At 41.0% G+C, this 24,231-nt stretch overlaps 1 protein-coding gene across 1 annotated transcript in view; it reads right to left on the bottom strand.

The window, feature by feature from the left end:
- Positions 1-24,231, bottom strand: part of c5 (complement component 5) — a 73,816-nt gene that overhangs the window by 38,741 nt on the left and 10,844 nt on the right. Inside the window, exons 11-17 of the mRNA XM_021606684.2 lie at positions 6,652-6,855; positions 5,644-5,847; positions 5,155-5,364; positions 4,838-4,987; positions 4,328-4,457; positions 4,067-4,132; positions 3,741-3,944 (exon numbers count right to left, since the gene is read on the bottom strand). Of these exons, the coding sequence (XP_021462359.2) occupies positions 3,741-3,944; positions 4,067-4,132; positions 4,328-4,457; positions 4,838-4,987; positions 5,155-5,364; positions 5,644-5,847; positions 6,652-6,855 (1,168 nt within the window). The remainder of the gene's footprint in view (positions 1-3,740; positions 3,945-4,066; positions 4,133-4,327; positions 4,458-4,837; positions 4,988-5,154; positions 5,365-5,643; positions 5,848-6,651; positions 6,856-24,231) is intronic.

Below are 24,231 nucleotides of genomic sequence, written 5' to 3' on the forward strand. Positions count from 1 at the left end.
CTGACCTCTATTTCCTTTGTTTTTGTATTTATTTAGTATGGTCAGGGCGTGAGTTGGGTGGGCAGTCTATGTTTGTTTTTCTATGTTTTGGGGCAGTTCTATGTTTTCGGCCTAGTATGGTTCTCAATCAGAGGCAGGTGTCATTAGTTGTCTCTGATTGAGAATCATACTTAGGTAGCCTGGGTTTCACTGTGTGTTTGTGGGTGATTGTTCCTGTTTTTGTGTTTGCACCAGACAGGGCTGTTTTGAGTTCTCACGTTTCTTGTTTTTTCGTTAGTTTGTTCATGTATAGTGTCGTCAATAAATTACAATGAACAACCAGCACGCTGCGCTTTGGTCCGCCTCTACTTCACAAGAAGAGAATCGTTACAAGGAGAGGCATTTGAATGTTTATTTTTATCGAAATACATTTTTGGGCAGAAATGCCTTCTGGAACATATGAATTTACATATGCCTTAATTTGTATGCATCTGTAAATAATTGGTTTAGCCAGGGAAAAATACAGGAACCTTCCCACTAGCCATGATTGGCTGAGATAATGGATTGGCTGGACATACAGAGAGATGAGTTTGGAGAATGCTTCTGTCTAACGTGAACTGCTAAGTGTGTGTGGATAATCCGGTCTACCTCAGCTTTTTTTTTTAAGATGTCATGAACAACTGAAAAAGTTTTGCTACTGCTCTCAACATTGCTGCCCTGAAGTTAATAGCGCTATCGACAAAGCTCAGTGGGAAAATGTTGTGATGGACTACTTTCTGGAGGTTGATCGTGCCATGCCGACTCTTTCTAACTGAAAATGAATCAGACAATGAGGAAATCCCTGATTTAGGTAAAAACATTTTAATTGAACCAGACACTGTAGTCTTCTGATGACAATGGTGGGGAAGAAACGGTATTGTTGTCACGGAAGAGTTGACTGAATTTTGAAATCAGTGGAATGCTCAGTGGAAGCAGAGAGATGATTGCCAAATACAGAGAGTCCAAAAAGAGAACACAGAAAGGAGGCTGTTGTATAAAACACCCGTCTATAGATTACATCTTCAAACTAAGTGAAACCTTGGCATCCATGACAGAGGGAGAAGCGTTCATCCATGTATAGGGAGGGGTAAGTGCCCAGCTACATTTTCAGATATTATACATTTCAAATTTTGTCAGAAAGTTGTTTTCATTGCAAGTTAAAGCGTACTGTTAGCTAACTAGCTAATGTTAGCTGGCTGGCTTGCTAGCTAATGATCTGTGTAGGAGCTCTAGAAAGAAGCCCGAGTTCCCGAGTTGGAATTCTGAGTTGGATGACAGTTCAAATCGATTTTTCCCAGTCAGAGTTTGTTTTTCACTGGATTATGGTTAACTGTTTAGCTTGCTAGCTAGCTAAATTTCAAAACAAAAGACTCCACTATGCAAGTAACCATTTAACTGTACCGTTTACACCTTCTGTATCCTGTGCATGTGACAAATAAACATAGATTTTATTTGATATAGTGTGATTACCAGAGACGGTAATGTGAAGAACAACAAGACATGCACCAAAGTCAGATTAGGATATATCAAATCAAAGTTTATTTGTCACGTGCGCCGAATACTACAGGTGTAGACCTTACAGTGAAATGCTTACTTAGGCTCTAACCAATAGTGAAAAATGGTATTAGGTGAACAATACATACGCCAAGAACTAGATAAAGTTTATTTTTAATACAACTTTTTGTTACTACTTTAACCACTTTTATTCTTGAAATCGTTGGTTGTGAACGATGCTGAATGGGTGAAGAAAAGGAGGAGCTCTCCAGTAGGTCTATCAAAATATTCACAGGCCATTTTCTCAAAAGTGGGGTTAAAAGTTTATCAACTTTCAAAGCATAATTAATTGTTCATTGTTCCTCAACTGCAGTGTATGCTATACCATTTTCTAGCTCAGAGTCTCTACTTTGATCCAATGTAAAAAAAAAAAATTTTGCTAAATTTTATTTAAAGATTATTCAAAGTAGCCACCCTTTGCCTTGATGACAGCTTTGCACACTCTTGGCATTCTCTCAACCAGCTTCATGAAGAATGCTTTTCCAACAGTCTTGAAGCAGTTCCCACATATCCTGAGCACTTGTAGGCTGCTTTTCCTTCACTCTGCGGTCCAACTCATCCCAAACCATCTCACTTGGGTTGAGGTCGGGTGATTGTGGAGGCCAGGTCATCTGATGCATCACTCCATCACTCTCCTTGGTCAAATAGCCCTCACACAGCCTGGAGGTGTGTTTTTTGGTCATTGTCCTGTTGAAAAACAAATGATAGTCCACTAAGCGCAACCCATATGGGATGGCATATCACTGTAGAATGCTATGGTAGCCATGCTGGTTAAGTGTGCCTTGAATTCTAAATAAATCACTGACAGTGTCACCAGCAAAGCACCCCCACACCATCACACCTCCTCCTCCAAGCTTCATGGTGAGAACCACACATGCAGAGATCAATCCTTTCACCTACTCTGCGTCTCACAAAGACACGGCGGTTGGAACCAAAATCTCAAATTTGGACTCATCAGGACAAAGGACAGATTTCCACCGGTCTAATATTCATTGCTCGTGTTTCTTGGCCCAAGACCGTTTCTTGGTGACCTTTAGTTGTGGTTTATTTGCAGCAATTCAACCATGAAGGCCTGATTCACACAGTCTCCTTTGAACAGTTGATGTGATCTGTCTGTAACTTGAACTCGGTGAAGCATTTATTTGGGCTGCAATCTGCACTTAACTTGAATGAACTTATCCTCTGCAGCAGCGGTAACTGTGGGTCTTCCTTTCCTGTGGCGGTCCTCATGTGAGCCATTTTCATCATAGCGCTTGATGGTTTTTGCGATTGCACTTGAAGAAACGTTCAAAGTTCTTGAAATTTTCCGCATTGACTGACCTTCATGTCTTAAAGTGATGATGGACTGGCGTTTCTCTTTACTTATTTGAGTTGTTCTTGCCATAATATGGAATTGGTATTTTACCAAATAGGGCTGTATACCACCCCTACCTTGTCACAACACAACTGATTGTCTCAAATGCATTAAGAAGGAAAGAAATTCCACAAATGAACTTTTAAAGAATCTAAAATATACTTGGAAGAATCTAAAATATAAAATATATTTTGATTTGTTTAACACTTTTTGGGTTATTACATGATTCCATATGTTTATTTCATGGGTTTGATGTCTTCACTATTATTATACAATGTAGAAAAAGGTAAAAAATAAAGAAAAACCCTTGAATGAGTAGGTGTGTCCAAACTTTTGACTGATACTGTGTGTAGTTCTGATGATTATGTTGAAATTAGGTTGATGTAACAACCTGTTAGTCAGGTTAAGTCAATGTATTAAAGTTTAAGTTTGAACCTAATTTCTATATTTACAACGCCGGTTGAAATTAGATGAAAACAGTTCTGGTTAATTACTTTTTTCAAATCCAATGTATTTTCTATGTTGATTCCACGTCACAATAAGTTCACAAATTACATTGAAACAACATTGAGTCAACCAGTGTGTGCCAAAAATCTATAATTTCTCATAAAGTGTGCACTTGTGCCACCTTCACACATATTTAAAAGCATTTGCATCATATTTCTTATACCAATCCATGAAAGGAAGTAAACAAGTGCACACTTTGGGGGAAAGGATAGATTACTGGGATTCAAGGAATATCACATTAACAAGAAGAAGTTTTGTGTCAACATAATCATAGGGGCTGTGATTGCCATCCAAAATATGCACTCACCAACACGTGCCAAGACATGATCACTACTGGTTTGGAGAAGCTGTAGGCTGTAATCACAGCACTCAGTGAACACCGCACGACACTTCTTCACATCACTGGGTAGTTTAACCTTAAGTCTATTGGCACGGTGAGCACAGGTATCCAGGGTTGGGATTTGATGCAATCCCTGCCAGCAGCAGAAAAAGTCCTTGCCATATTGTTTGGCTGTGGGACAGAGACACAGTTAGGGCCCTGATTTATCTAAACAAAGTACAGCTTTTTCATCGTAACATTTAGAATAAAAATAACATTTGTTGTGATGGGGAGTTAGCTCACTATTTACTTGCCTTTCTCTTTCTGTTGGTCATAAGAGAGGGCACGCTTTGGTCTCACAGAAGCAGTGCATGTGTCATCTGATGGAGAGAACATACATGGATAAAAGTGTGTGTAAGGATGCTTATTCTCAATGACGCTTACATGTTCTCCAGTCCTCCGCGACTTTATCTGTGTCTGAAATGGCACCCTATTCCCTTTATAGTGCACTACTTTAGACCAAAGGGAATAGGGTGCCATTTTGGATGCAGACTTTGACAGATACTGTACATTACCTTCAGATTGGGAAGCCTGAGCATTTGCATTGGTTATAAAAGTGAGTCCGGTGAGACGGAAGACATCAGCATTATCTTTGCCACCTCCTCCTCCACACCCTTGGTCACTTTGCTCAATGTGTCGGAGCACCTAAAGAAAGAAATAACAATGATTGTCACCTCACCTTCTACATGCCGGCTTTTTGCTTTCTATGAAATGTGCCCAGTTCAAGTCTTCAGTATTACATTTGGCGTAGTCGGCAGAATATTAATTTTATCAATAAATCCCCATTACTAAGGTTCCATTCACCCGAGAAAATGCCATTCATCCTCTCAGTACTAACCATGCTCAATAAGAGTTTGCTGGAATAACCTGTAAAATGAACACTGTGTGTAATGCTGAATGCATATTTTAACTCCGAGTGCCAAACACAGATGTAATTTTTTTTTTATGTAATGGACAATATTGCTTTCTTTTCTAACAAGTTAAGCATGGCTGTTGTGTGTTTTCTGAGTCTTGAATGGTCTCACTCTTGTCACTGGGTCCTGGAGTGGGGCTCTAAGTGAGTAGACAGCAGTGTCAATAGCAGATAAGGCCACCAGGGAATCCTGCCCAGTTTTCACTTCAAATATCAGTTCATCCTTAGGCTTGTAATCCTTCTTACGAAATGAGAGCTCTGTCTAAGAGATAAACAAACAGAAAATGTTCTGGTGAATAAAGATGGGGTATGCTCATTGTGAAAAGACAAATATTCTGTGCATTCTTAGCTTATTCACAGTTAAATGTGACAACACGATCAGGAATTAAGAGTTTTGAATGGGTTGTGGTGGAGGCGGAGCTACAGTACCTTAAGTGCATTGACACATTTGTCCTTGACATCTATCCACACTGAGTCGGCAACCAGCTCAGGTGTCTTCTCCCCATGCAGTATGTAGTAGACTAGCAGGCGTATCGATGGCACCATGTCTGAGGTCACTGTGAAACTAATGGCTTGGGAACCTGTACCTTGGAGACGCTTTTCAGAAGCAAACTTCACTATCTTACCCCTCGAGATGATCTGGCATAGAAGTCAGATGGGTAGGTCAGGAAGAGGTAAATTGTTAGAATTACAGAACATTTTAAATTATTTTTTTGTTTTGTTATATTACTTTTTTTTTACAGAAATCTTTTTATTTTTTACTTTGACCTAATGGGGTATTATGTGTAGATCAGTGACAACAAATCCCAAATAAATCATTTTAAATTCCACTTGGTAACAAAACAAAATGTGAAAAAGCCCAAGAGGGGTGCATACTTATTATAGGCACAGTATGACTAGAAAACTAACATCACTTACCTGGTAGCTGAAAGTCTCAATTCGGAGGTAGCTGCGAGCATGGAAGTAGATTTGAATGCTGACATGTTGTCCAACTTGAAGGCCGGAGTAATCGGACGGCAAATCAATGTACAAGTAGCGTTCGTTGGGGGACGAGTATGCCTTGGCTTCAAGTGTATATTCCGCTTGACTACCGAAGGGTAACCTCTCATCAGCAGTCTTGAACTGAAACAACATTACAGCATTACATACATTCTATCCCAAGCCTCACAAAACCAACAGAAAAGAGAGCAAGCAGTAGATGCGTGGCATGTGCAGAGCCTGTGGTCTAACGATAACATGCCTGGCTTAGACACATTTAAACTCCCTCTCCCCACTGGAGACTGGGATTCAATCCCCGCTCCAACCTTTCAATCTGTTTCTCCCACCTCCCTGTCTAAACAGTGTCAAAATACATACCTCCAGAAATATATATAAAAAATAGATGTACACTACAGTTCAAAAGTTTGGGGTCACTTAGAAATGTCCTTGTTTTAAAAAAAAAAAAGTTAAGCTCATTTTTTTGTCCATTAAAATAACATCAAATTGATCAGAAATAGAGTGTAGACATTGTTAATGTTGTAAATGACTATTGTAGCTGGAAACTGCAGTTTTTTTATGGAATATCTATATAGGCATACAGAGGCCCATTATCAGCAACCATCACTCCTGTGTTCCAATGGCACGTTGTCTAAGCTAATACAAGTTTATCATTTTAAAGACTAATTGATCATTAGAAAATCCTTTTGCAATTATGTTAGCACAGCTGAAAACTGTTGTTCTGATTAAAGAAGCAATAATACTGGCCTTTAGACTAGTTGAGTATCTGGAGCATCAGCATTTGTGGGTTTGATTACAGGTTCAAAATCTATTTTTCTTTCAAAAACAAGGACATTTCTAAGTGACCCCAAACTTTTGAACGGTAGTGTATGTCAAGCTGCCTTCACTTAATCAAACATTTAATGAGACTCAATCCACATTGGTACTTACAATAAAACTTGCACTCTCGGCTTCAGAATGAAGGTTGCAAATAAAAAGAGCAATCCCATCGTCCTTGGTCCTCTTACTGTTATCCACTGTCAGTGTAGGACACTGAAGTTTTTCATCTACACCAAGTTTGTTTTTGATGAAGGAATTCACCAACTTCACTGGTACCAATGCCACAGGTTCCCCCAAGTGGTCCTTGACTGACACCTGGTGGCAAAACCCCCATACAGTCTTATTAAAAAGGGTTCCAAAAGGGTTATTTTCAGTGGAATAGGTTTCTACCAAGACCCGTTTTCATCTGAAGAACCCTTTTTGGAAGACAAGGCTTCTTTATAAGGCAAAGGGTTCTACCTAGAACCTTTAAAGGGTGTATATGAAACAAGGGATGGTGGAGAAGGAAACCATTCTGCAGGCACCATAATATTATTTTTCATTCTATTTGCTAACACTTGATCCCAAAAAAATAAACAATATGAATTTTAAACCAACAGTTTGCATAGTACCTTGGAACATTACGGACGTTTGTCGTTCTGAAACAATGGACTTTGACATCACTTGGGAACCATTCGATCAACTACAGCATCCCAGTACGCAAAATTTTTTCCTCCCTCTTGCTATTTTCCTCTCTACATACGCCCAAGGCTATACATTCTTTCCGCCAGCAGGGGCGGGCGGAGTTTGCAGTTCAAGGTGTGATTTGCATCTCTGGGCGAGTAGCCCTTACTCATAGGACCGCTATAAGCCCTTGGCTGGCCGCTTTTGCACCTATGCCGTTTAGCCTGCACTCAGAGGACAGCCATAAGCCCTAGGCAAGCCATCTAGCCATGAGAAAATTTGAAAGACAATAGCAAGGAATTTCAATAATCTCAAATTCAGCCTGCCACTTTCCAGCTAACCACAGCCAGCCAGAAGCTGCAAGCTGTTTTTGTTGTTTCTATAAATACCTTACATTTATTGTGATATTAATTAAATGTATTAGTCAATTAAAAAACACAATTACAACCACACATCTGGACATAATACATTTAAAAGCATCAAGGATTACAAAAAATTTGATAAACCTAATAATTTAGTTGAAGTAAATTAAAGATATATTGATTATGCCAAAAAAATTGCCTACATTTTTGCTATTGCTTTAATATACTATATTTCGAGGCAATAGCAATAATGCCACTCCCTAAACCGCCTCATCCACTTGAATAAAAGTGGTGATCACTACAAACAGTATGTGGCAGCACCTCTTAAACCCCACAGAAGAAGCCAAAAAACCTTAAACTGGAAGTTATCTTTCTTACAAACCTGTCTTTGATACTTGATATTAGTAGCTTTTAGAAAATAAAATTCCCCAGGCTTTTGGAACAAAACAACAGTTTAATTATTTTTATGTATCATCACCGAATGTTTTGAAATAGCGAACAATAATACACTAGCGGCACCCGTTCAGTCGATATAGATCAGGGAAGGGTAACTTTGATGGGGGTGAGGGTCACAAAAGATTTGAATGTTATAATGCAGGTTTGCTGCAAATGTACATATTTTAACATGGGGCAGAGAGAAAATTTTGCAATTTTATAACTAACTACACAATTTCCCATAGGGTGGAGAGGAATGTTTATTCATATTTTTTATTTTTTTATTAACCCCTCCACCACTCCCCCTCTTCGGAGGACAAATATCTTTTAGTTTTTTTTACAGCTTTTTTGCTACATACATTTTACATACACATTTAGCATAACATTTTTACATACATGGTACTTATATATGTACTTATATATAAAGCAGTCACATAACAATAATACATTACCAAACATAAACTATTTAACCCAACCCTCAGCCACTCTCAACCCATCCCACCTATCACCATAGACCACCCTCGTTTGGTTTCCATGTGCCATATATTTTTCAATTGTGCTGTGATGTTTTACATCATTTTTTTACCTTTCGAATCGTATAGATTCCACAAAACGTGAGCTAAAGATGAAAACCTTTACAGAAATATTGTTATATTATTTATTGACTATGGCTTTCCAAACCGCCCAACACTGCTATTTGTAAGATTCATTTTAAGAGCATGTTGTGATTTTATTAACATTTCTGAACCTGTGACCATAAACAAGCTACATAGGGGTAATACCTGAATAAATGAGCTATTGATTCTGTCTCGTCGCAGCAATATCTACACAGCTGAGAAAGTTGTATTTATTAATCTTTATTTAACCTAGGAAAGTCAGTTAAGAACAAATTATTATTTTCAATGACGGCCTAAGAACAGTGGGTTAACTGCCTTGTTAATGGATATGGGGATATGATCTTGCAGCAAGTCCAACGCTCTAACAACTAGGCTACCTGCCGCCCCATATATACATAGCATTCTGTTGGTGGCAAGAATTTTATATAACAATCTAAATTGAAAACTCTAAGTCTTGAATCAAGTGTAGTTTTTTGTACCAGTTCATAAACCATATTCCATAGAATTGTTACACTGAAAATCTCTTCCCATTTATTTTGAAACCTGTATGGCGCAGCTGTCAACATTTGTTTCCTCAAATTAAACTGGTATATTTTTTTATTCATGCCAGTTCCTTTAAGCCAATTTGTATCTTTAATATATGGCAGACAAACAAGTTTTTGTGGTAGTGCTGCAATCAGTTGGTTGTAAATTTGGATTGAGCAGATATTTTCGATAACTGCATATGTGACATAACTCCTCCGTTTCTATTCATAATATCATAAACAAATATAATATTTTTTTTTTTTAAATTCCATAAAGAATGTTTTTTTTTTTAATTAATCAGTAAATTAGAATTTATCCATAACATTTGTTGTAATATATGTTCTATCTTTTCTGGAGAATAAAACTGAAATTGCAACCAGTTTGTATGGCTTGTTTAAGAAAGGGTGATACTTTGAAAAAAAAGTTCAATTAGTTCGGAAATTCGAAATCTGTATAAAGGCAAAAAGGCAATTTTTGAACAAAGGATGAGCCTTTCTTAAATCTTCTTAGGGATAAGGGGCAGTATTCGAAAGTTTGGATGACTGAGGTGCCCAAAGTAAACTGCCTGTTACTCAGGCCCAGAAGCTAGGATATGCATATGCATGGGAATATTGGATAAAAACACTCTAAAGTTTCTAAAACGGTTAAAATAATGTCTGTGAGTACAACAGAACTGATTTGGCAGGCGAAACCCCGAGGACAATCGATCCAGGAAAATGTATTTTGAGGTAATTGGATTATCCAATGCTTTTCTATGGCGAAGCCAAATTATTAGGACCCAGGTTGCAGTTCCTATGGCTTCCACTAGATGTCAACAGTCTTTAGAAATTGTTCGATGTTGTTGTTTTTTTAATGAAAAAGTAGTCGAATTCTTTCTAAGTGTCACTCAGGTGGACTCTAGTCTTTTGGTGCGCATGAATGAGAGTGCGCTCTGTGTTGTTTTTCTCCGGTATTGGAAACAGTTTATTCCCTCTAAAATTGTATCGATTATTTAAATTTTAGGGTACCTGAGGTTGGATTAGAAACGTTGTTTGAAATGTTTGAACCAAGTTTACAGGTAACTTATTAGATCCTTTGTAGGCATGTTGGGCGAGTTGGAACCGGTGTATTTCTGAATAAAACGCGCCAAATAAACAGACATTTTGGGGATAATAAAGAAGGACTTTATCAAACAAAACGACCATTCATTGTGTAACTGAGACCTTTGGGATTGCAAAAAGATGAAGATCTTCAAAGGTAAGCGATTTATTTTATCGCTATTGCTGACTTTCGTGATGCATCTGTATGGTTGAAAAATGTTTTTCATACTTTTGTATGCGGGGCGCTGTCCTCAGATAATTGCATGGTATGCTTTCGCCGTAAAGCCTTTTTGAAATCTGGCAAAGCGGCTGGATTAACCTCTCTGAGCACGGAACCCTGTCGCGGGCTGAAATTCCACAACATACGGTGATTGCTACATAAATAGTCATATTAAACATTAATGAAAATACAAGTGTCTCACATGTTTCGAAAGCCTAGAATCTTGATAATCCAACTGCGTTGTCAGATTTAAAAAAGGATTTACTGCGAAAGAATACGATGCGATTATCTGAGGATAGAGCCCATAAAAAAAACTATTTCAACCAGCACAGGCTAACAAAATCACAAACTGCATTAAAATAAATTGTTTACCTTTGACGATCTTCATCTGTTTACAATCCCAGTGCTCATTGTTACACAATGAATGATCTTTTGTTTGATAAAATCTGTTTTTATAGCCAAACACAAAACATTTTGTGAACCGCTTGTGTCATGAATTCCATCTCACTCCATTTTCAATGACACATTCGAGGGTAAATACCCACACAAAACGTGACTTTTCCAGTCATGTTTGGTTTCATTGCAATCAACTGGTTTGTTTGTAACACAACCAAACCTGATGGGCCATTTTGCGGGACGTATTGACTGAAAGAAACCGATTTGAAGACAACAAGTAATGACATCATTGTGCACCAATGATATGACTGACCACTGTTTCGTTGATTGACTGTATTTTAACCCAATGACCACTGATCATCTTGAAATCTAGCTGGGTAGATAGCCAATGAGCTGAGGTATACGGCAATATGCAATGGTTATGTGTTGGAAGACCAACCCATGTAGTAAACTCCTGTGTAAAGAGAGTCATTCGCTATTGAAGTTTTATACCGGAAAGAGCTACGCATATTACGCACAGCATTGTTTGGTAAACGCGCAGATTCAGCTGTTTATATATCAATCAGTATGGCGACTAAGTCAGTTAAAGCTAAATCGAAGTCTAGATATACAGGTGTACACACAACTTTAGAAGAAACTGATTGGAAAAGTGAGACAGAGATTGTTGTAGGACGATTCATTTAGCGATTCCCAAGTGGAGGAATATTTTTTGAATAGAGAGGACATGTTTTGGACTGGTAAGTTCTTCTCATGCTAATGCCCTTGTTTGAAATTAATAATATGAAATATTATTTGTGATTTTAGAAGCAATATATAAAAATATAATGCAATGAAATGTGAGATGCGTGTGTCTGCCGCCCCACCCCAACCCACATGAAATAGCCTATTTGAGGCTGTTGAGGGGAGGGCAGACCCACAACAATGGCCAAAGTGAAATGGAGACAGTAGATACAGCTGGTCTGTTGTAATACAATAAAGACAGTAGATCTAGCTGGTCTGTCATAATATAATAGAGACAGTAGATCTAGCTGAAATGTCATAATATAAAAGAGACAGTAGATCTAGCAGGTCTATAATAATATATTCAACCTTATGTTCCCTGTATTCTATACAGTGGGGCAAAAAAAGTATTTAGTCAGCCACCAATTGTGCAAGTTCTCCCACTTAAAAAGATGAGAGAGGCCTGTAATTTTCATCATAGGTACACTTAAACTATGACAGACAAAATGAGAAAAAAAATCCAGAAAATCACATTGTAGGATTTTTAATGAATTTATTTGCAAATTATGGTGGAAAATAAGTATTTGGTCATTAATAAAAGTTTATCTCAATACTTTGTTATATACCCTTTGTTGGCAATGACAGAGGTCAAACGTTTTCTGTAAGTCTTCACAAAGTTTTCACACACTGTTGCTGGTATTTTGGCCCATTCCTCCATGCAGATCTTTTCTACAGCAGTGATGTTTTGGGGCTGTTGCTGGGCAACACGGACTTTCAACTCCCTCCAAAGATGTTCTATGAGGTTGAGATCTGGAGACTGGCTAGGCCACTCCAGGACCTTGAAATGCTGCTTACGAAGCCACTCCTTCGTTGCCCGGGCGGTGTGTTTGGGATCATTGTCATGCTGAAAGACCCAGCCACGTTTCACCTTCAATGCCCTTGCTGATGGAAGGAGGTTTTCACTCAAAATCTCACGATACATGGCCCCATTCATTCTTTCCTTTACACGGATCAGTCGTCCTGGTCCCTTTGCAGAAAAACAGCCCCAAAGCATGATGTTTCCACCCCCATGCTTCACAGTAGGTATGGTGTTCTTTGGATGCAACTCAGCATTCATTGTCCTCCAAACACGACGAGTTGAGTTTTTACCAAAAAGTTATATTTTGGTTTCCTCTGACCATATGACATTCTCCCAATCTTCTTCTGGATCATCCAAATGCTCTCTAGCAAACTTCAGGCGGGCCTGGACATGTACTGGCTTAAGCAGCGGGACACGTCTGGCACTGCAGGATTTGAGTCCCTGGCGGCGTAGTGTGTTACTGATGGTAGGCTTTGTTACTTTGGTCCCAGCTCTCTGTAGGTCATTCACTAGGTCCCCCCGTGTGGTTCTGGGATTTTTGCTTGTGATCATTTTGACCCATCGGGAGATCTTGCGTGGAGCCCCAGATCGAGGGAGATTATCAGTGGTCTTGTATGCCTTCCATTTCCTAATAATTGCTCCCACAGTTGATTTCTTCAAACCAAGTCTTCCCAGCGTGGTGCAGGTCTACAATTTTGTTTCTGGTGTCCTTTGACAGCTCTTTGGTCTTGGCCATAGTGGAGTTTGGAGTGTGACTGCTTGAGGTTGTGGACAGGTGTCTTTTATACTGATAACAAGTTCCAACAGGTGCCATTAATACAGGTAACGAGTGGAGGACAGAGGAGCCTCTTAAAGAAGAAGTTACAGGTCTGTGAGAGACAGAAATCTTGCTTGTTTGTAGGTGACCAAATACTTATTTTCCACCATAATTTGCAAAGAAATTCATTCAAAATCCTACAATGTGATTTTCTGGATTTTTTTTCTCATTTTGTCTGTCATAGTTGAAGTGTATCTATGATGAAAATTATAGGCCTCTCTCATCTTTTTAAGTGGGAGAACTTGCACAATTGGTGGCTGACTAAATACTTTTTTGCCCCACTGTATATATATATATCTGTTTATTATACCTGTTGATACTCACTTTACAGCAGAAAGAGACTGCTATGGCACCTGGCATCAGCAGCACAACATTGTGTAGAGCTTTGGCAAAGTGGGTGGGGTTATATCCTTCCTGTTTGGCCCTGTCCGGGGGTCTCATCGGATGGGGCCACAGTGTCTCCTGACCCCTCCTGTCTCAGCCTCCAGTATTTATGCTGCAGTAGTTTATGTGTCGGGGCCTAGGGTCAGTTTGTTATATCTGGAGGACTTCTCCTGTCTTATCCGGTGTCCTGTGTGAATTTAAGTATGCTCTCTCTAATTCTCTCTTTCTCTCGGAGGAGGACCTGAGCCCTAGGACCATGCGTCAGGACTACCTGGCATGATGACTCCTTGTTGTCCCCAGTCCACCTGGCCTTGCTGCTGTTCCAGTTTCAACTGTTTTGCCTGAGGCTATGGAACCCTAAACTGTTCATATTTACTCTTGAGGTGCTGTCCTGTTGCATCCTCTACAACTACTGTGATTATTATTATTTGACCCTGCTGGTCATCTATGAACGTTTGACCCTGCTGGTCATCTATCTCGGCCATGTTCTGTTATAATCTCCACCCGGCACAGCCAGAAGAGACTGGCCACCCCTCATAGCCTGGTTCCTCTCTAGGTTTTTTCCTAGGTTTTCTAGGGAGTTTTTCCCAGCCACCGTGCTTCTACACCTGCTTTGCTTGCTGTTTGGGGTTTTAGGGTTTCTGTACAGCACTTTGAGATATTAGCTGATGTACGAAGGGCTATATAAATAAATTTGATTTGATAGAGGACTCAGGGTCTTCCAAATATTGAAAGTGTGTAAATAGTTACCCATGTTATTTTGGAAATGTATATACTTTTTTCCCCATTTTTTTTTTTTTTTGTATATAGTTATTTGTTTCAAAATGTATACCTTCACCAATTTGGCCACTTGGGTACATTTGGGCTAATTGTGTGGGACACCTGGGTGACTTCATGATAAATGTCATGTATAGCACACTCATTTTGGAAGTTTTCATTCTGAAACTTTGCACAAGTACTGTTGCCCTCTTATGTTTTTCACTGAAATTGTCCCCATCATCCTATCTGAATGTTTGTTTTATCTTGTTCATTTTAAAGATGATGATACAACAATAAAAAGAAAAAACATGTTTTTTTTCATCGTATTATCTAAACCAGATCTATTGTGTTATATTCTCCTACATTCAATTCACATTTCCACAAACTTCAGAGTGTTTTCTTTCAAATGGTACCAAGAATATTCATATACAGTAGTTACAGTCAGTTAGATTTGGGTATGTCTTCAGGCGGAAATTGAAAAAAGTAGGGGGTAGCTCTAAGAGGTTTTAACAAGAAGTTAATCTTTAAGCCGATGTCTAACACTTGTATTTTTTATGAATGTCTATTATGACTATTTCTGTATTTTGAATTTGGAGTTCTGCAATTTCACCGGATGATGTCGAGGTGGGTCGCTAGTGGAACGCCTGCGCCAGAAAGGTTAATAATCTACTGGAGAACCATTTTGGGTTAAAGTAAAACCTATGTATGAGTGAAGCTTTTAGTGTGAAGTTTAAAGCTTTAATATTTAATCATTTTAGCCCCCAAACTCATGTTCATTATATACAGTTGATGTCGAAAGTTTACATACACTTAGGTTGGAGTCATTAAAACTCGTTTTTCAACCACTCCACAAATTTCTTGTTAGCATAACATAGTTTTGGCAAGTCGGTTAGGACATCTACTTTGTGCATGACAAGTCATTTTTCCAACAATTGTCTACAGATAGATTATTTCACTTATAATTCACTGTATCACAATTCCAGTGGGTCTGAAGTTTACATACACTAAGTTGACTGTGCCTTTAAACAGCTTGGAAAATTCCAGTAAATGATGTCATGGCTTTAGAAGCTTCTGAAATGCTAATTGACATAATTTGAGTCAATTGGAGGTGAACCTGTGGATGTATTTCAAGGCCTACCTTCAAGCTCAGTGCCTCTTTACATGTCATGGGAAAATTTTAAAAAATCAGCCAAGACCTCAGAACAAAAATTATAGACCTCCACAAGTCTGGTTCATCCTTGGGAACAATTTCCAAACGCCTGAAGGTACCACGTTCACCTGTACAAACAATAGTACGCAAGTGTAAACTCCATAGGACCACGCAGCCGTCATACTGCTCAGGAAGGAGACGCGTTCTGTCTCCTGGAGATGAATGTACTTTGGTGCGAAAAGTGCAAATCAATCCCGGAACAACAGCAAAGGACCTTGTGAAGAAGCTGGAGGAAACGGGTACAAAAGTATCTGTATCCACAGTAAAACGAGTCCTATATCAACATAACCTTAAAGGCCGCTAAGCAAGGAAGAAGCCACTGTTCCAAAACCGCCATAAAAAAGCCAGACTACAGTATGCAACTGCACATTGGTACAAAGATTGTACTTTTTGGAGAAATGGCCTCTGGTCTGATGAAACAAAAATAGAACTGTTTGGTCATAATGACCATCGTTATGTTTGGAGGAAAAAGGGGGAGGCTTGCAAGCCGAAGAACATCATCCCAACCGTGAAGCACAGGGGTGGCAGTATCATGTTGTGGGGGTGCTTTTCTGCAGGAGGGACTGGTGCACTTTACAAAATAGATGGCATCTTGAGGTAGAAAAATTATGTGGATATATTGAGTGGATAAATAAAGTGGTGATCCTAACTGCCCTAAAACAGGGAATTTTTACTTGGATTAAATGTCAGGAATTGTGAAAACTGAGTTTAAATGTATTTGGCTAAGGTGTATGTAAACTTCTGACTTCAACTGTAAATAGGCATGTTCAATTTTGTCTGGCTTAGCATTTAAAAAATGAGACATCTGGAGTAGGCATTGCCATTAGTAAATAAGTAAACTGTGATAGGACCAAAGAGTAAATCAGTGTGATTTTTAAAGTATTTATCTCTCCATGGTTGCAGAATCTTTTCTATTTTTGCTAACTTTCTATTGAAATTAAGTTCATTTATATTTTTTGAGATGTGAATACCATAGTGAGGTATGTCTACCTCACTATCCGCCCATTGTATTGGTAAACTACAAGGTAGTGTAAACATTGTATTTTTTTAACGATCCAATACGTAATATTGTCATAATTAGGTTTTAATCCAGTGAGGCTAAAAAAGTGATCAAGATCTTCAATGAGACTGTGCAGGGATCCAGATTGTGGACTTGTGAAAAAAACTACAGATATCGGCATACATTGACACTTTTGTTTATATCCCTTGGATATTCTAACCCCTTGATGTTCTTGTTGGATGTAATTTTAATAGCTAGCATTTCCGTGGCCATAATAAATAGATATGGAGACAACAGACAGCCCTGTTTAACTCCTCTTAAAAGCTCAAAACTTTCTGAGAAGTAACCATTATTTACATCTGGGGTTGCTGTACATAACTTTAAGGGATTCACCAAAATTAAAGTAATCCAGGCATTTATATATAAATTCTAGTCGTACTTTATTAAACACCTTTTCAAAACCTGCTATGAAGACCAGGCCTGGTATCTTCTATGTTTCATAATGTTCAATTGTTTCAAGTATTTTATCTCCAATATATAATCTATGTAAAAACCCTGTCTGATCATTGTGAACAATATCTTGCAAAACCTTTTTTATTCTATGTGCTATGCATTTCGCCAGGATTTTCGGATCACAACATTGAAGTGTTAGAGGCCTCCAATTTTTGAAATGGACTAGATCTTTATACTTACCACCTGTGTCCTGTTTTAGTAGTAATGAAATCAGACCTTCTTGTTGAGTACCTGAAAGTCTACCATTTGTATAAGAGTAATTAAATGGATCTTTGAGTAGATCAAAGAGAAGAATGTTTGCAGTTTTTAATATGATATCTGACTGTGAGTGACTAACAAAATCAACAGTAGACAGCCCCGAGTCTTCTTGGGTATGAAGCTACAAGTTTCTCCCATTCTTCACTGCATATCCTCTCAATCTCTGTCAGGTTGGATGGGGAGCGGGTTCAAGTCTGGGCTCTGGCTGGTCCACTCAAGGATATTCAGAGACTTGTCCCGAAGCCACTCCTGCGTTGTCTTGACTGTGTGCTTAAGGTCGTTGTCCTGTTGGAAGGTGAACTTTCACTCCACTCTGAGGTCCTGAACGCTCTGGAACAGGTTTTCATCAAGGATCTCTATGTACTTTGTTCCGTTCATCTTTCCATCGATCCTGACTAGTCTCCCAGTTCTTGCAGCTGAAAAACATCCCCACAGCATGATGCTGCCACCCATGCTTCACCGTAGGGATGGTGCCAGGTTTCCTCCAGACGTGATGCTTGGCATTCAGGCCAAAGAGTTCAATATTAGTTTCATCAGACCAGAGAAACTTGTTTCTCATGGTCTGAGAGTCCTTTAGGTGTAATTTGGTAAACTCTGGGCTGTCATGTGCCTTTTACTGATAAGTGGCTTCCGTCTGGCCACTCTACCATAAAGGCCTGATTGGTGGAGTGCCGCAGAGATGGTTGTCCATATGGAAGGTTCTCACATCTTGACAGAGGAACTGTGGAGCTCTGTCAGAGTGACAATCAGGTTCTTGGTCACTTCCCTGACCAAGGCCCTTCTCCACTGATTGCTCAGTTTGGCCGGACGGCCAGCTCTAGGAAGAGTCTTGGTGGTACCAAACTTCTTCCATTTAAGAATGATGGAGGCCACTGTGTTCTTGGAGACCTTCAATGCTGCAGACAATATTTGGTACCCTTCCACAGATCTGTGCCTCGACACAATCCTGTCTTGGAGCTCTACGGACAATTCCTTCGACCTCATGGCTTGGTTTTTGCTCTGATATGCACTGTCAACTGTGGGACCTTATATAGACCGATGTGCACCTTGCCAAATCATGTCCATTCAATTGAATTTACCACAGGTGGACTCCAATCAAGTTGTAGAAACATTCAAGGATGATCAATGGAAACAGAATGCACCTGAGCTCAATTTCGAGTCTCATAGCAAAGGGTCTGAATATTTACATAAATAAAACTTTTTTATTTTTTTATTAAAAAACTGTTTTTGCTTTGTCATGATGAGGAAGAAATTAGGAATAATGTATTTAATCCATTTTAGAATAAGGCTGTAATATAACAAAATGTGGAAAAAGTTAAGTGGTCTGATTACTTTCCGAATGCACTGTATTTACCACAGCTCCATGTGGATGTGATAGCCATTGAGGTATGTAAACGTTACATTCACTTAGCCCAGATGGGACTTTGCTTATCTGTTCTTTCTTACACCGTATTTACTTAATTTCAATGTAACATTATTGTTTCAAACAGGGCCAGAAGTGAGACACTACAACGGGTCAACGTTGCCAAGTTTGGGCCATAGACATGAAGGGAAGAACATAGCTAACTGTTACCAACTTGAATGTAAATACGTATTGGAAATATCTGCCATCTGTCTTTACAGACTATCACAATAAATGAACATAAAATATAGAGGGTGGAGGAAGAAATATGTTATAACATAGCTTGTCATTTATAATACTTCTCTTGCATTTTGTAGCTTCAGTTTCTGGCTGTAATGGGTGCCAAGGACCAAGTCGCCAGTGTTTTGGATGCTGCCTGGCATTTTGTCAAATCGTCTTGCCATCGCCACAACCGGTGATAAGGCCTGTTTCAGGGACTTGTTTCTGAAAACCATTCTTCACAGTAAGTTTTGACATTATTAAATGAGTTAGTACTTTTAAGTACATTCTTAAACTCTTGTAAGACCGTGTGCAATTCAAATGTATCTCAATGTTCTTTCTTTGTGTATAGGAGCCATTAGGAAGAACCCGAGATGCCACGGATGAGGGGATCCAGATTCAGGTCGTTACCTGAAAGGGGCCTCCGATTGTAAATATATGCTGCTACTACACTGTACCTTATTCCACTCACTATCCACATGGACAAAAAATGTCCATACAATATCCCTATAGGCGATATAAATTAAAATATTATTTTTTCAATCGTATTTTATTTGATATGCATGCCTCTTGTACTTGATTTTTGTTTATTTAGTATTTTTATTAGTATGTTATATATTTACAATGACACTTACTTGATTGCTTTCTTATGTTACATTTTTTTGTTGTTTGACTGGATTTGGATTTGATTTGTCATCACCAGTGGATCCAGGTGACCAGGACTGGCCCTTGTTATCTGATATATATTGTATACAAATAATAACTTACAGTACTTTGCCACAAACCTTTTTCAAATGGCACCCAAAGTATCTTAAATATTACAATTCAATGGTAACACTTCATTTGAATAGTCCATCTACAAATGCCCTAAAACATTTCAACTAACTACACTGAACAAAAATATAAATGTAACATGCAACAGACCATTGCCTAATACCAGAATTAAGATGGACCTGCCTATTCCTTCACATAGGTACAGTGCCTTCAGAAAGTATTCAAACTCCTTGACTTGTTCCACATTTTGTTGTGATACAAGCCTGAATTAAAAATGGATTGAATAAAATGTATATTTGATAGAACTTGAAGAATTTTGATAAGAATAATGGGAAATTATTGTACAATCCAGGTGTGCAAAGCTTGGTTGTTGATCATTGCTAGACAACCGTTTTAAAGTCTTGCAATAGGTTTTCAAGCAGATTTAAGTCAAAATTGTAACTCGGCCACTGAGGAACATGCACTGTCTTCTTGGTAAGCAACTCCAATGTAGATTTGGCCTTATGTTTTTGGGTTATTGTCCTGCTGAAAGATGAATTAATCTCCCAGTGTCTGCTGGAAAGTAGACTGAACCTGTCATGTACTGTCATGTTGTCTTGTCTCTGTCCTTTCCCTTCACCCTGTCTCCCTCTGCTGGTCGTTGTTATGTTACCTTTTCTCCCCCTCTTTTCCCCAGCTGTGCCTTGTCTCCTCCTAATTACCCATTCACCCCGTTCCCCACCTGTTCCCTTTTTCCCTCTGATTAGGTCCCTATATCTCTCTCTGTTTCTGCTCCTGTCCTTGTCGGATTCTTGTTTGTTTGTTTGTGTGTCTCATGCCTGAACCAGACTATCATCGTGTGTGCTGCAACCTTGTCCTGTCCTGTCGGAATCTACCTGTCCATCTGAGCCACGTATGTTCGTCATTAAAGTACTCTGTTTGTTAATTCGCTTTTGGGTCCTCATTCACGCACCTTAACAGAAGAATCCGACCAAGAATGGACCCAGCGACTTCGGATCCTCTCCACTCAGCCGTCGAGATCCAGGGAGCGATGCTAGGCAGACACGAGCAGGAATTGTCTGCTGCTCGACATGCCGTTGAGACCCTGGCCACCCAAGTCTCCAACCTCACAGAACAGGTTCACCATCTCCGCCTCGATCCACCGGCCACTTCCAGGGCTTTCGAATCTCCGGAGCCCAGAATCAATAACCCGCTGTGTTACTCTGGGGAGCCCACTGAATGCCGCTCGTTCCTCACCCAGTGTGATATTGTGTTTTCTCTCCAGCCCAACACTTACGCCAGGAGCACTGCTCGTGTCGCCTACGTCATATCTCTCCTTACTGGACGGGCTCGTGAGTGGGGCACGGCAATCTGGGAGGCAAGGGCTGAGTGTACTAACCAGTATCAGGACTTTAAGGAGGAGATGATACGGGTTTTTGATCGATCTGTTTTTGGGGAGGAGGCTTCCAGGGCCCTGTCTTCCCTATGTCAAGGCAATCGATCCATAACAGACTACTCTATTGAGTTTCGCACTCTTGCTGCCTCCAGTGGCTGGAACGAGCCGGCTTTGCTCGCTCGTCTTCTGGAGGGTCTCCGCGCAGAGGTAAAGGATGAGATTCTCTCCCGGGAGGTTCCTTCCAGCGTGGATTCCTTGATTGAACTCGCTATTCGCATTGAGCGACGGGTTGATCTTCGTCACCGAGCTCGTGGAAAGGAGCTCGCGTTCTCCGTTGCCCCCCTCTCCGCATCACTACCATCTTCCTCTGCCGGCTCGGGAGCTGAGCCTATGCAGCTGGGAGGTATCCGCATCTCGACTAAGGAGAGGGAACGGAGAATCACCAACCGCCTCTGTCTCTATTGCGGTTCTGCTGGTCATTTTGTCACTTCATGTCCAGTAAAAGCCAGAGCTCATCAGTAAGCGGAGGGCTACTGGTGAGCGCTACTACTCCTGTCTCTCCTTCAAGATCCTGCACTACCTTGTCGGTCCATCTACGCTGGACCGGTTCGTCAGCTTCCTGCAGTGCCTTAATAGACTCTGGGGCGGAGGGCTGTTTTATGGACGAGACCTGGGCTCGGGAACATGACATTCCTCTCAGACAGTTAAGGGAGTCCACGGCCTTGTTCGCCCTGGATGGTAGTCCTCTCCCCAGGATTCAGCGTGAGACGCTACCTTTAACCCTCACTGTTTCTGGTAATCATAGCGAAACCATTTCTTTTTTGATTTTTCGTTCACCTTTTACACCTGTTGTTTTGGGCCATCCCTGGCTAGTTTGTCATAATCCTTCCATTAATTGGTCTAGTAATTCTATCCTCTCCTGGAACGTCTCTTGTCATGTGAAATGTTTAATGTCTGCTATCCCTCCTGTTTCCTCTGTCTCTTCTTCACAGGAGGAGCCTGGTGATTTGACAGGGGTGCCGGAGGAATATCACGATCTGCGCACGGTGTTCAGTCGGTCCAGGGCCACCTCTCTTCCTCCACACCGGTCGTATGATTGTAGTATTGATCTCCTTCCGGGAACCACTCCCCCCCGGGGTAGACTATACTCTCTGTCGGCTCCCGAACGTAAGGCTCTCGAGGATTATTTGTCTGTAGCTCTTGACGCCGGTACCATAGTCCCCTCCTCCTCTCCCGCCGGAGCGGGGTTTTTTTTTGTCAAGAAGAAGGACGGGTCTCTGCGCCCCTGCATAGATTATCGAGGGCTGAATGACATAACAGTTAAGAATCGTTATCCGCTTCCTCTTATGTCTTCAGCCTTCGAGATCCTGCAGGGAGCCAGGTTTTTCACTAAGTTGGACCTTCGTAACGCTTACCATCTCGTGCGCATCAGGGAGGGGGACGAGTGGAAGACGGCGTTTAACACTCCGTTAGGGCACTTTGAATACCGGGTTCTTCCTTTCGGCCTCGCTAACGCTCCAGCTGTCTTTCAGGCATTAGTCAATGATGTCCTGAGAGACATGCTGAACATCTTTGTTTTCGTTTACCTTGACGATATCCTGATTTTTTCACCGTCACTCCAGATTCATCTTCAGCACGTTCGACGTGTCCTCCAGCGCCTTTTAGAGAATTGTCTTTTTGTGAAGGCTGAGAAGTGCACTTTTCATGCCTCCTCCGTCACATTTCTCGGTTCTGTTATTTCCGCTGAAGGCATTAAGATGGATCCCGCTAAGGTCCAAGCTGTCATTGATTGGCCCGCTCCTAAGTCACGCGTCGAGCTGCAGCGCTTTCTCGGCTTCGCGAACTTCTATCGTCGTTTCATCCGTAATTTCGGTCAGGTGGCAGCTCCTCTCACAGCCCTTACTTCTGTCAAGACGTGCTTTAAGTGGTCCGTTTCCGCCCAGGGAGCTTTTGATCTCCTCAAGAATCGTTTTACATCCGCTCCTATCCTTGTTACACCTGACGTCTCTAGACAGTTCGTTGTCGAGGTTGACGCGTCAGAGGTGGGCGTGGGAGCCATTCTTTCTCAGCGCTCCCTCTCTGACGACAAGGTCCACCCATGCGCGTATTTTTCTCATCGCCTGTCCCCGTCGGAACGTAACTATGATGTGGGAAACCGCGAACTGCTCGCCATCCGGTTAGCCCTAGGCGAATGGCGACAGTGGTTGGAGGGGGCGACCGTTCCTTTTGTCGTTTGGACTGACCATAGGAACCTTGAGTACATCCGTTCTGCCAAACGACTTAATGCGCGTCAGGCGCGTTGGGCGCTGTTTTTCGCTCGTTTCGAGTTCGTGATTTCTTATCGTCCGGGCTCTAAGAACACCAAGCCTGATGCTTTATCTCGTCTCTTCAGTTCTTCAGTAGCCTCCACTGACCCCGAGGGGATTCTCCCTGAGGGGCGTGTTGTCGGGTTGACTGTCTGGGGAATTGAGAGGCAGGTAAAGCAAGCGCTCACTCACACTCCGTCGCCGCGCGCTTGTCCTAGGAACCTTCTTTTCGTTCCCGTTCCTACTCGTCTGGCCGTTCTTCAGTGGGCTCACTCTGCCAAGTTAGCCGGCCACCCTGGCGTTCGGGGTACGCTTGCTTCCATTCGCCAGCGTTTTTGGTGGCCCACCCGGGAGCATGACACGCGTCGTTTCGTGGCTGCTTGTTCGGTCTGCGCGCAGACTAAGTCCGGTAACTCCCCTCCTGCCGGCCGTCTCAGGCCGCTTCCCATTCCCTCTCGACCGTGGTCTCACATCGCCTTAGATTTTGTCACCGGACTGCCTTCGTCAGCGGGGAAGACTGTTATTCTTACGGTTGTCGACAGGTTCTCTAAGGCGGCTCATTTTATTCCCCTTGCTAAGCTTCCTTCTGCTAAAGAGACGGCACAAATCATCATCGAGAATGTTTTCAGAATTCATGGCCTTCCGTCAGACGTCGTTTCGGACAGAGGTCCGCAATTCACGTCTCAATTTTGGAGGGAGTTTTGCCGTTTGATTGGGGCTTCCGTCAGTCTCTCTTCCGGCTTTCACCCCCAGTCTAACGGTCAAGCAGAACGGGCCAATCAGACTATTGGTCGCATC

This window comes from Oncorhynchus mykiss, chromosome 6 (assembly GCF_013265735.2).
Source record: "Oncorhynchus mykiss isolate Arlee chromosome 6, USDA_OmykA_1.1, whole genome shotgun sequence".
In the NCBI taxonomy this organism is placed as follows: Eukaryota; Metazoa; Chordata; class Actinopteri; order Salmoniformes; family Salmonidae; genus Oncorhynchus; species Oncorhynchus mykiss.